Raw genomic sequence first — 13016 nt, 5'->3', positions numbered from 1 at the left:
AACCAAAAAAAAAAAAAAAAAAAAAAAGAAACAAGATTAGGTCAGGGGCAGTGTCCGCAATCCCAGTGTTTTGGGATCGAGGTGGGAGGACCTCTTGAGGCCAGGAGATCGAGACCAGCCTGGGCAACATAGCAAGACATCATCCCTACAAAATAATAAAATAAAATTAGTTGGATATGATGGCATGTACCTGTGGTCCTAGCTACTTGGGAAGCTGAGGCAGGAGATTGTTCGAGCCAGGAGTTTGAGGCTCCAGTGAGTTATGACTCACTGTGCCCACTGCAATCCAGCCTGGAGACAAAGCAAGATTCTATCCCAAAAAATAAATAAATAAATAAAAATTAGAAAAGGAAAGGAAACATGCGTGGCAAAAAAATAAAAAATAAAGTAAATAAAACAGAAAATCTGAGAAAACCACTGCAAGAAGAGATTAGAGTTTCAGAGAATTGGTAACATGATAGTAACAAATTAGGCCCAAAACAATACATTTTGATGTCCAAAGAAAAGCCCAAATTACTATATATGACTAAATACTATTTTCCTAAAATAACAGTGCAGAAAAGAGGGTTTTGCTTCCTATTAGTTCTTACAAAATCTCTCATACTAAAAAGCACTCACTAAAATAGTTATTTAAAATAAACAACAAAGTACTATTCGGAACAGTAGCAATCAATGCTAGTTTTGGATATTTAAAGAAATCTCAAGATCAGCACCCAGCTTGACAGTGTGAGGAGCACTATGGACATGCTCTCCAGTGAAACGAGTGAAAATTATTTATTTATTTATTTATTCATTCATTCATTTATTTATTTAATTTTGAGTGTTGTGTCTCACTCTATCACCCAGGTTGGAGTGCGGTGGCACAATCACAGCCCACCACGGCCTAAACTTCCTGGCCTCAAGCAATCCTTCTGCCTCAGCCACCCAAGTAGCTAGGTATCCGAATTGAGAACACTCCTCTTCCCCTACTAAAACAGCAATACAATTCCACTCCAGACTGGTGTAGTGAAGCTGAGATCTACCACTTCCTTCAGTTCCCAAGAGGAGGGTTTTATTCCAGGGAGGGGCAAAACATCACCATTTCTCAGTCTGCCTCCAGCTACTGTTACTGATGCAAAGGTATGGGCATGTGTGGCCAAGAGGTGGAAGTTTCCTTCTGCCCAGACCCACTTGTAGAATAGAGGCTCTACTTGGGTGAAGCATGATGAGAATACAGGAGCCCAGATGACTCCTGCTCCAGCTTATTCATAAGGTGGAGGTCCCAGGTCTGAAAAGGCAAGCTAAAAAGAGCTGAGGCTACTATCCCCAACACCTAGTTAGTTCAGCTTCTAAGGCCGAAGAAGCACACACCTTTATTTCTTACTCCAGCTTCAAAGATTTGGCTCAGAAATTTTGCCTAGCAGGAGAAGTGAGCTATAAAACAACAATATTAAGAGAAATAAACAACAATATTAAGAGCATCAACAAAATGCAGTCAGCCCTTCATATCCATGGGTTCTTCCCTCATGGATTCAATAAATTGTGCATCAAAAATACTGTTAGGGTTAGGGGCGGTGGCTCATGCCTGTAATCCCAGCACTTTGGGAGGCAGAGGTGAGAGAACTGCCTGAGCCCAAGAGTTCAGGACCAGCCTAGGCAACTTGGTGAGACCTCGTTTCTACAAAAAAAATCAAAAAATTAGCCAGGTGTGGGGGCAGAGCCTGTAGTTCCAGCTACTTGAAAGGCAGAGGCAGAATGATTACCTGAGCCTAGCAGGTTGAAGTTGTGGTAGCTGTGAGCACGCCACTACAAGCCTGGGTGACAGTAAGACTCTGACTCAAAATAAAAAAAAACTGATTTAGGCCAGTGCAGCAGCTCACACCTGTAATACCAACACTTTGGGATGCTAAGCCAAGAGGATTGCTTGAGTTCAAGAGGTCAAGACCAGCCTAGGCAACACAGAGACACCAACTTTACAAAAAAATGAAAAATATCGAGACTGAGGAGGAAGGATCGCCTGAGCCCAAAAGGTTGAGGCAGCAGTATTATATTAGGTATTATAAGTAATCTAGAGATAACTAAGTATACTAGAGGATATGCATAGGTTACATGCAATTACTATGCCATTTTATTTAAGGGACTTCAGTATCCTTGGATTGTGTTATCCAGGTAAGGTCCTACAACCAATACCCCCCTAAAAACACTGAGGAATAACTGTACTAGTGAATGAAATCCAGCAATATATGAGAAGAATCATACAACATGACCTAGTGGGATTCATCCAGAAATGCAAAGTTGATTTAAAATCCAAAAATCAACTGGAATAAGCTATATCAATGGAAAAAAATGCAAAAACTCCATGATCATCTGAATACAGAAAGAGCATCTGATAAAATCCAGCACACAGCCGGGCTCGGTGGCTCAGCCTGTAATCCCGCGCCTTTGGGAGGCTGAGGTGAGTGGATTGCCTGAGCCGGAGGGTTTGAGACCCGCCTGGGCAGCGAGACCTCATCTCTACAATAAATCAAAAAATCAGCCGGGCATGGTAGCACATGCCTGTAATTCTGGCTACTTGGAAGGCTGAGGCGGAAGGATCGCCGGAGCCCAGCAGGTCAAGGTTGCGGTGGCTGGAAGTGGCCACTGCACTCCAGTTTGGGCGACTGAGTGAGACTCCAACTCAAAAAAAAAAAAAAAAAAACCAAACAAACAAAATCCAGCACACTTTCCTGATAAAAACATTCAACAAACTAGGAATACAAGGGAATTTCCTCGGCCTGATGAAGGGTGTCTATGAAAAACTCACATTTAGCATCATACTTAATGGAGAAAGACAGGATGTTCCTCCTAACATTAGGAACAAGACAAAAATGTCTGCTTACATCAGTTCAATACTGTACTGGACATTCTATTCAAGGAAATTAGGCAAGAAAAGAAATAAAAGGTATCCAGATTATAAAAGTAAATTTAAGTCTATTCACAGATAACACAACTATATATGGAAAAATCCTAAAGGATCCACTAAAAAACTATGAAAATTAAAAAATGAGTTCAGAAAAGTTGCAGGATATAAAATTAATAGACAAAAATCAATTGGATTTCTATATACTTGTAAAGAACAATTCAGAAATGAAATTTTAAAAACGATTCCATTTTAAAATAGCATCAAATAATAAAATATTCAGAAATGAATGTAACAAAAGAAGTACAAAATGTACATTCTGAAAACACTCCAGAAAGATTAGAAACTTTTGCTAGGCAAAAGACCTTGTTAAACAGATGAAAAGACAAGCTGCAGGTCAGGCATGGTGGCTCACTCCTATAATCCCAGTACTTTGGGAGGCTGAGGCAGGAGTATTGCTTGAGCTCAGGAGTTCAGGACCAGCCTAGGCAACACAGAGAGACCCCATCTCTACAAAAAATAAGAAAATTAGCTAGGCGTAGTGGCGCATACCTATAGTCCCAGTTACTCAGGAGGCCGAAGTGGGAGGATTGCTTGAGGCCATGAGTTTGAAACCAGCCTAAGCAACATAGGGAGACCCCATATCTACAAAAAAAAATTTTTTTAAGTTTTTTAAGTGACTTCTGATATAGAGGCTTAAAGGCACTTTACTCTCACATTTTAACTAGTTAAACCACTTTAGACAAGTTGCTACAAATACTAAAGGGGAAGCATTAAGTGAAAATGGCCTATTTTGAGGAGTTAATTTGTGAAAATGAAGGGGAGTCAAACAGGGTGTCAAAACTCTCACCTTACTCTTTTGGGAAATAGCTGAAGCTAGTGCTAGGATAGAGAAAGTACAAGATAAACCTGGACTTGTAGTACCAGAAAGTTAAAAAATGCTTAATAAATGATGAGTACAGGCCGGGCATGGTAGCTCACGCCTATAATCCCAGCACTTTGGGAGGTCAAGGTAAGAGGATTGCCTGAGCCCATGAGTTCGAAACCACCTGGGCAACTCGGCGAGACCACGTCTCTACAATAAATCAACAAAAATTAACTGGGTGTGATGGTGCATGCCTGTAGTTCTAGCTACTTGGAAGACTGAGGTGGAAGGATCACCTGAGACCAGCAGGTCAAGGCTGTGGCGGCCGTGAGCGTGCCACTGCACTCCAGCCTGGGCGATAGAGCGAGGCTCCAACTCAAAAACAAAAATGATGAGGACATGTCAAAAGACCCCAGGAGTTAGCTACAACAAGTTTCCACTGGTCAAATTTAACATAATCTGAGCAATAAAACAAATAATGATAGTAAAATAATAATAGCAATAATAAAGTAAAAAATATTAAAAAGAAAAAGTAATGGTAGTAAAGTATTACAATAATAACAAGAATCCATGGCACCACACTAATGAAATTAACTAATCATTTGAAATTAACTAATCATTTAAATAATCAATTAATGGAGCAGAGGAGAAAGCTCTTGCTTAAATTCCAATGAATGAATGAATTCCAACTAATGAATACAGAAGGAATAATGAATTAGAAAATTATCATTTGGTAATCAGCACAGCCATCTTTATCAAGCAAGAATTATTAGCCCGGTGCAGTGGCTCACTCTTGTATTCCTAATACTTTGGGAAGTCAAGGAGTTCAAGACCAGTCTGGGCAACAAAGTGAGACTCTACCAAAAAAAATTCATTTAAATACAAAAAAATTAGCTAGGCATAGTGGGGCACCTGTAGTCCCAGCTACTCAGGAGGCTGAGGCAGAAGGGCTGCTTGAGCCCAGGAGCTCAAAGGTACAACGCGCTATGATTGTCCCACCACACTCCAATCTGGGTGACAGAGTAAGACCCTATCTCTTAAAAAAAATTATCAAGGGATGTTAAAATTAATAGGAAAAGCACAATGAGAAATAGGATATTTACAGTCTTAAAAATGTCCCCACAAGATATTTATTAATTACAAAGGGAAAAGTAGTAATTTTAAAGTAGGAGAAAACTGGCTACCTCAACCAAAGGATCGAAATGAATCACCAGTAACAGGACAGACTGAAATCATCACCCCCATACTATGAAAAGGATGCATCATCATTTCTGTAGTATTCCTGCCAAAAATACATAACAATCTAATCTAAATTGAGGGACTTTCTACAAAATAACTTTTCTGTGTTCCTCAAAAGTGCTAGTCATGAAAAACAAAATTTTTAAAAAAGTAGCCCAGATTGAAGCTAAAGAGATTTAACAACTAAATGCAATATGTGATTCTGAATTACATCATGGACCAGTCAAAGACATTACTGGCAAAACTTTTACAAAGTCATAGTATTACATCAGTGTTAATTTCCTGATTCTGATAACTGTCCTATAGTTATGTAAGAAATATCCTTGCTTTCAGAAAGTACACAATACAAGTGAATTCACTTACTCTCAAGTGTTTCAGAAAAAATATATACACAGAGAAAAGAGAAACATAAAGCAAAAAGTAACATTTGAGGAATAAATCTGTATGAATATGAAAATTCTTAGTAATATTTTTGCAACTTTTCTTAAGTATGAAATAACTTCAAAATTCAAATTTAAAAGTTGAAACAAACCAGGTGCAGTGGCTCAAGCCTGTAATCCCAGCACTTTGGGAGGCCAAGGCTGATCCCACGGGTTCAAGACCTTGTCTCTACAATAAATCAAAAAAGTTAAAACAAAAACAGAAACTCTTGGCTTAGAATTTGGAGATGAGAGGGAGAAAACTGACTGTTTACTAATTCAGTCTTTTAAAAAACTGCTGAAAAATCTCTGCTGTTAAGCTGACATAGTTAATATGCTTCTAATAATTACCACTTGGATGCTTTATAGTGGTAGTTAATGTGGGATACTCACATAGTTTCTTCATCAATGTCATTTTCTTCTGTATTACTTGTTGCTGTGGAGCTAGCAGAGGAACTGCTGCCATCAAGGTGATTTACTTCGTCTTCACAAACAAGATCCAGATCCAGATCTCCATCTGAAAGCTCATGCTAGATCAAGGCAAAGAAAATAAGATTTCTATTCCAAATGTATCCACTTGATTGAAAAATACAGTTACCAGAATCTTATCCTTTGCTCCTGTGCCTAGGCTGTTGAATTCTGTCCAGAAAATTACATAACCATACTGCTAATTTATGGTTGCCAACTTCAGCCGGGCCCTCAATGTGAAGAGAAATGTTTCATATATTCCATGCCAGTGTCCAGAAAGGTTCCTCAGAGTAACACTGCAAACATTCACTTCTCAAATTTTACCTAACCTTTATTGCTCTCAAGGTCATTAAATAACAGTCACCTATCTGCACAGAAAAAAATACAGGTTATTAAGCATACATTTCTCCAACTTCCAGCTGCCTTACCTGCAAACTCCACTTGTTCTTTTACTCAGGCTATCAAACTGGTTTACCTAAAGTCTCCATTCCAACTCCTATTAACTCATTAGTTATCAATGCACTTAACCATATCTTCAATCTCTCTCTCCACTGGCTCCTTTGTTTTAAAGTAAAATTGAGGTCTCTCATCTTAAAAGATAACAACTATTACAAAAGAAAACCCTTGACTTGTCTTTGCAACTCTTCTTTTTTTAAAATAAGAACTACTTCTTGAATTCTTATTCTGGTGGTTGTTTAGCTGAGTCAAAACTTGTCCATCTCCCATCCTAAATCATTCTATCTACATATGCAATGATAAAGTACCTACTAGTTTCAGTCAACAGAAATAGAACACATTTTTAAAATCCATAATATATATAGTTTGGTTTCTAGAATATACATCACAGTTTGTTTTATAAAATATATAGTTTTCCACAATAAACTAATTTTTAGAACCCTGAAATGTTTTGATTCAACAACTGACTTATAAACATTAATATCTACATACAGGAATACATACATTACTAATGAAAATCAAAGGACAAGATTTTCAGCCCACTGTTTCAGAACATTATATGTTAAAAGCCATGAGCCATGTTTCTCTCATCAAACACAAAATAAACCCTACATTGGTCTAATTATTACATGATAATCTTCATTCTGAATCTTCTCCTCATCTTCTTCTTCCTCTTTGGCTTCCCTTATAGATGCTGTAGTAGGACCACCCTCCAAAAGCATATCAGAGCAAGCAGACTTCTTAGCTCGTGTCTCTGGAACATCATCATTTTGGGGGCTAAGATGATTATCTGGTGGTGACAAATCTCTTGATTTCTGAGTTCTAGACAGCTCAATGGTAAGTCTCTTTTAAAACAAGAATGACACAAATATATATTAGCCATGAGCAATGCCTCACTGGCACAGTAAAAAATGTTTCAAAAAAAGAAAAAATACATTCAGATGCTCTTAAAACCATTCTCTCCACCCCTTCTGCCTTCTGTTTCTGAAAGAAATCTATGACAAAGATACACTGCTCCATTAATTCTCATCCTTCTCTCATATCCAGCATAACCTACCCCATACAATTAGCAAATTGTATAGTGAATACTGGCAGTTTTAAGTAGTACATTCAACATGAAAATCTCTACCCCATACATTTAGCAAATTGTATAGTGAATACTGACAGTTTTAAGTGTGGGCCCAGTGGCTCAACTTGTACTCCCAGAACTGTGGGAGGCCAATGAAGGAAGCTTGTTTGAGGCTAGGAGTTCAGAAGTTCAACATAGTGAGAACCTTTTCTATAAAAAATTTTAAAATTAGCCAGGAGTGGTGGTATGTGCCTGTAGTCTGAGTTACTCAGGAGGCTGAGGTAGGAGAATCGCTTAAACCCAGGAGTTTGAGGTTACAGTGAGCTATAATTGCATCACTGCACTCCAGCCTGGGTGAGAATGAGACCCCTACTTCTTAAAAAAAAGAAAATCTCTTAAAGTATGCATTTATTCATATTTTCCTCCCTCATCTATTAACCACCTTCAGTACTCCAAGTCTCCCACAACATCCCAAGTTCCACTGGGGGAAAAGAAACATTCCTTACATACATGCAATTCAGTTTACCATTATAAAATAAAAATTCATTAACTGATCTTCCCCAGCGTTCATTCAACAATATGAGGAATTCAAGATGGGGCAACTTTTAATTGTTTACAGCCCAGAATCGCCTAAACTACTAACAGTAACCCAAAGTGTTTACCTCAAAGTAGAACAACAGTGTGTAATACTATATGCAGATGACGGAAATGTCCTATATCTGCAATGTACAATAGGAGCACTTGAAATTTGACTACTGCAACTAAAGAACGAAAATTTTTATTTTAATTAAGCTAAATTTACCTAGCCATATGTGGCTAGTAGCTACAGAAGAGGACAGTGCAGAACTAGAGGCTCAAAGGTGGTAAGGATGGGAAATAGGATAACTGAATTTTTTTCTACAAAATTACAAACAGTAATAAATATCCAAAATCGAATTACAAATGTAACAAGCCAAAATAAATTAAATATAAAACAGACAACATAAAACAGAAATAGATGTTATATCCTTACCTCTTTAAGGTTGTTTATTTGTTGGATATAACTAGTCTGTGCAGCTTCCAACTGAGTAATATACCAATGCTGGTCCCGGCATTTTTGAAAGAAGGTTGGAGAACGTACCTGAAACCTTAAAAAGAGTAATCCCACATAAAAAGCAATCCAAACAGTAAAATATGATCTAGTGGGCAACCCCCTCGGGTCCCCTCCCACTGTGGAAGTTTTGCTGTCTGCTTAATAAATCCTGCTTTCTTCAAAAAAAAAATTATCTAGCACTGAACCTATAATTATGAATTATGCAATTTTGAGTCATTTGATTGTATTATAGGGCCAAACTCAAATAAACTCAGAGCTCCTGATATTTGCTGTTTATACACATAGTCCACAAATTATAGTAACATAAAGTCCTGAAGTAAATTGTCTAAACTCAAACTGAACTTCTCTAAAGAAAAAATGTTGCAGCCGGGCAAGGTGGCTTAGTCTATAATCCCAGCACTTTGAGAGGCCAAGGTTTAGTGGACTACCTGAGCCTGGGGGTTCAAGACCAGCCTGGGCAACTTGGTGAGATCTCATCTCTACAATAAATTAAAAAAATTAGCTGGGCATGGTTGTCTGTGCCTGTAGTTCAAGCTACTTGGAAGGCTGAGATGGAAGGATCACCTGAGCCCAGCAGGTCGAGGCTGTGGTGGCCGGGAGCATGCCACTGCACTTCATTCAGCCTGGGTGACAGAGTCAGACTCCAACTCAAAAGAAGAAAAAAAAAAGAATGATCATAAGTTAGGAAGATGAGAACCATAATATGTAGGAGAAAGGAGAAAGAAAACTCTTTCCTTTCTTGCTTAGGTCAGCAGTTTGTTTTAAATGCTGCTCTTTTAACCATCAAGAGAGCAGGGAGACAGTCCACAGAAAGGGAAAAAATATTTGCCAACTGTAAATCTGACAAAGGCCTAACTTCTAGGCTCTACAAGGAACTCAAATGCACCAAAAGGAAAAAAGCAAATAGCCCCATTAAAAAGTGGGCAAAAGATAAGAGTAGACACTTCTCAAAAGAAGATATACAGGTGGCCAACAGACACACGAAAAAGTGCTCAGACTCACTCATCTTCAGAGAAATGCAAATCAAAACCACATTGAGATACTACCTAACTCCATAAAACAGTCATCATTCATAAAGCTGGTGAGGATGTGGATAAAAAGGAACGCTTCTACATTGCTGGTGGGAATGCAAACTAGTGCAACCTCTTTGGAAGACAGTGTGGCGATTTCAGAAAGAAATTGATATGACATAGCAATTCCCCTATTGGGACTATACCCAGAAGAACTCAAATCATTCTACAAAAGAGATACCTGCACATGTATGTTTGTTGCAGCTCTATTCACAACAGCAAAAACATGGAACCAATCATGCTGTCCATCAAAGCTAGACTGGATTAAAAAAATGTGGTACATTGGCCAGCCTGTAATCTCGGCACTTTGGAAGGCCAAGGAGAGTGGATTGCCTGAGCCCGCAGGTTCGAGACCCACCCGGGCAACTTGGTGAGACCTCGTTCTACAATAAATCAAAAATTAGCCGGGCATGGTAGCACGTGCCTGTAGTTCCAGCTACTTGGAAAGCTGAGGCAGAAGGAACGCCAGAGCCCAGCAGGTGGAGGCTGTGGTGGCCAGGTGTGCTCCAGTCTGGGTGACAGAGTGAGACTCCCACTCAAAAAAAAAAAAAAAAAAAGTGGTACATATTACACAATGGAATATTATGCAGCCATAAAGAAGGACAAACATATGGACTTCATAGCAACTTGGATGGATTTAGAGTCGATCATACTCAGTGATCTATCACAGAAACTAAGAACAGAGTACCAAATGTTCTTACTCATAAGTGGACCTTGAATAATTATAGTAGCATAAGAAAGGGATTGGCAGTAGTAGGAAACTTTCAGGGGAGAGAGGGTGGAATTGGCAGTTGAGGGAAACTGCTAGGGGAGGAAAGGGCACACCTCATTAACAAGGGTACCTACATAATCAACGTTTGTATACCTAACCCTTAATTGTACCCCACATCTTTATAATGAAAATAAATAAATGCTGCTCTTTTTATTTCCCTATTCCATCTCATCATACCACATTTCTTGCCCCTTAAAAAAAAAAAAAGTCAGCCATGCACGGCTGCCCAAGCCTGTAATCCCAGCACTTTAAGAAGCCAAGGTGAGAGGACTGCCTGAGTCCAGGGCTTCGAGACCAGCCCAGGCAACTTGGTGAGACCTCATCTCTACAATATATCAAAAAATTAGCTGGGTGCTGTAGCACATGCCTGTAGTTTTGGTTACTTAGAAGGCTGAGGTGGAAGGATTGTCTGAGTCCAGTGGGTCGACACCAGGGTGCCCATGAGCGTGCCACTGCACTCCAGTCTGAGCAACAGAATGAGACTCTGACTCAAGATAAATAAATAACTTACTGGGTCAACCATCCAGGATTGCTTTAAACAGATACATTCTCTAAATAAGCTATATCATCAATCCTTCCAGACAGCAACTTAAAATCACCCCATATCAAAATATGGCATATTTCAGTTTGGGTCATTAAAATTAAAAAGCACTGTATCTATATTAAATCATATTAATGGAAAAACAATGGCACGCTATCCAGAGTTACTTGTATTTTTAAAAAACTAATACTAAAGCAAACAAACCTCTACCTCTGTCACATAGCCTAACATGATTACATTTATAACAACAATAACTGCAGGGCATATATAAAGATGTTTTGGAAGAAAGGAAGAACCACAAGGCAAGACTAATTTGGAAGTCTACATTTCTTTCACCCCTTTCAGTCTTTGCATTCTTATATTAACTACCATTTAGGTTTCTCTAGGATTTTACACCTAGTATAAGTACATACTGACCAGCCAGGCTCAGTGCTCAGCCTGTAATTCCAGCACTTTGGAAGGCCAAAGCAAGTGGATTCAAGAACGGCCCAGGAAACTTGGTGAGACTTTGTCTCTACAATAAATCAAAAATTAGCTGGGTGTGGTAGCACACACCTGTAGTTCCGACTACTTGGAAGGCTGAGGTAGTAGGAGCCCAGCAAGTCAATGCTGGGGTGGCCCTGAGTATGCCACTACACTCCAGCTTGGGCAACAGAGTGAGATTCCAACTCAAAAAAAAAAAAGAGAATATTCATTTGTGAGAGGGTAGAGATGATTCACTCAACCACCAATCAAAGTGGACATGCCTACAAGTACCCATTGGTAAGACACTAGAGTAAGACCTTCTAAAGAGTATCACTTTCTTTGAATGATTAATGAAATTGCAGGTTAACGCTGTAAAGCTGCAATTAAAGCTATGCCATTAAAACAAAGCAAGCAGTAGGTAAAATTTCTTAACTTCTTCTTTTAAGGAAAGTATAAAAATATATATTTCCTCATATATAATAGCTACAGAAAAGCCTTAAATAACACTCTAGTAAATACAAAAAAATTCCATGAGACTCTGGAACTAAATGGTTTAAATTCTGAGTAATCTTTCATTAAATAAATAAACATAAGCAATAGATAATTAGAAGACCCTTCTCCATTATCCTTATAGCAATTTATTTACACTGCTATTACAATATTATTTTATAGAGTATTAAATCCTGTTTTTATATGCCCATTTCACCTTGAGTTCCCTGAGGACAAAAACCATGTCTATACCTTTCTTACAATCAGCCCAATGTCAGGCACATTATATGAACTCAATAAATGCGGCTGAATAAGTGACAATTAGACATCACAATAGAATCTAATTCTGTACTAATATACAAGACTACAGGGAAATGTTTTGTTACAAGCAGGAATGGCCCAAATAAAAAACAAGAGGTCAGGTTAAATTGCAATACAAAAAGAAAATTTCTCACAGATTGCCAACAGAAAGACTGAACATTACTATGACTCTAGGGAGCAAATTATGGCTATAATAAATGGCTCTTTTGTTCACTGGTAAAATTAACATTTGAATAATTTTGCCATCTTCTCTAAAGCTAAAGTATGAAACAGCAACAAATTATTTCTCTTGGTAAAAAATTAAAAAGACAGCCGGGTTCGGTGGCTCAGCCTGTAATCCCATGCCTTTGGGAGGCTGAGGTGAGTGGATTGCCTGAGCCCACGGGTTTGAGACCCGCCTGGGCAACTTGGCGAGACCTCATCTCTACAATAAATCAAAAAAATTAGCCGGGTGTGGTAGCACGTGTCTGTAGTTCCAGCTACTTGGAAGGCTGAGGCGGAAGGATCGCCGGAGCCCAGCAGATTGAGGCTGCGGTGGCCAGGAGCGGCCACTGCACTCCAGTCTGGGTGACAGTGAGACTCCAACTCAAAAAAAAAAAAAAATTATTTCTCTTGGTAAAAAATTAAAAAGACAGCCGGGCTCGGTGGCTCAGCCTGTAATCCCGCGCCTTTGGGTGGCTGAGGTGAGTGGATTGTCTGAGCCCGCGGGTTTGAGACCCGCTTGGGAAGGCGAGACTTCATCTCTACCATAAATCAAAAAATGAGCTGGGCGTGGTAGCGCGTGCATGTAGTTCCAGCTACTCGGAAGGCTGGGGTGGAAGGATCGCTGGAGCCCAGCAGATCGAGGCTGCGGTGGCCGGGAGCGGCCACT

The 13016-nt window shown here is 39.1% G+C and overlaps 1 protein-coding gene across 6 annotated transcripts in view; it reads right to left on the bottom strand.

Annotated features, from left to right (window-relative positions):
- Positions 1 to 13016, bottom strand: part of TRIM37 (tripartite motif containing 37) — a 135266-nt gene that overhangs the window by 60945 nt on the left and 61305 nt on the right. For all 6 annotated transcript variants that reach the window (XM_008068290.2, XM_021717693.1, XM_021717692.1 and 3 more), the window contains 3 exons: positions 8407 to 8521; positions 6955 to 7170; positions 5795 to 5931 (listed from right to left, as the gene is read on the bottom strand). In XM_008068290.2, the coding sequence (XP_008066481.1) occupies positions 5795 to 5931; positions 6955 to 7170; positions 8407 to 8521 (468 nt within the window). The remainder of the gene's footprint in view (positions 1 to 5794; positions 5932 to 6954; positions 7171 to 8406; positions 8522 to 13016) is intronic.

The sequence above is a fragment of the Carlito syrichta genome, unplaced genomic scaffold, assembly GCF_000164805.1.
Source record: "Carlito syrichta isolate Samal-C Ts95f unplaced genomic scaffold, Tarsius_syrichta-2.0.1 Scaffold309926, whole genome shotgun sequence".
Lineage (NCBI taxonomy): Eukaryota > Metazoa > Chordata > Mammalia > Primates > Tarsiidae > Carlito > Carlito syrichta.
Note: the sequence above shows the minus strand (reverse complement) of the source record. Positions and strands in the feature narration are given on the sequence as shown.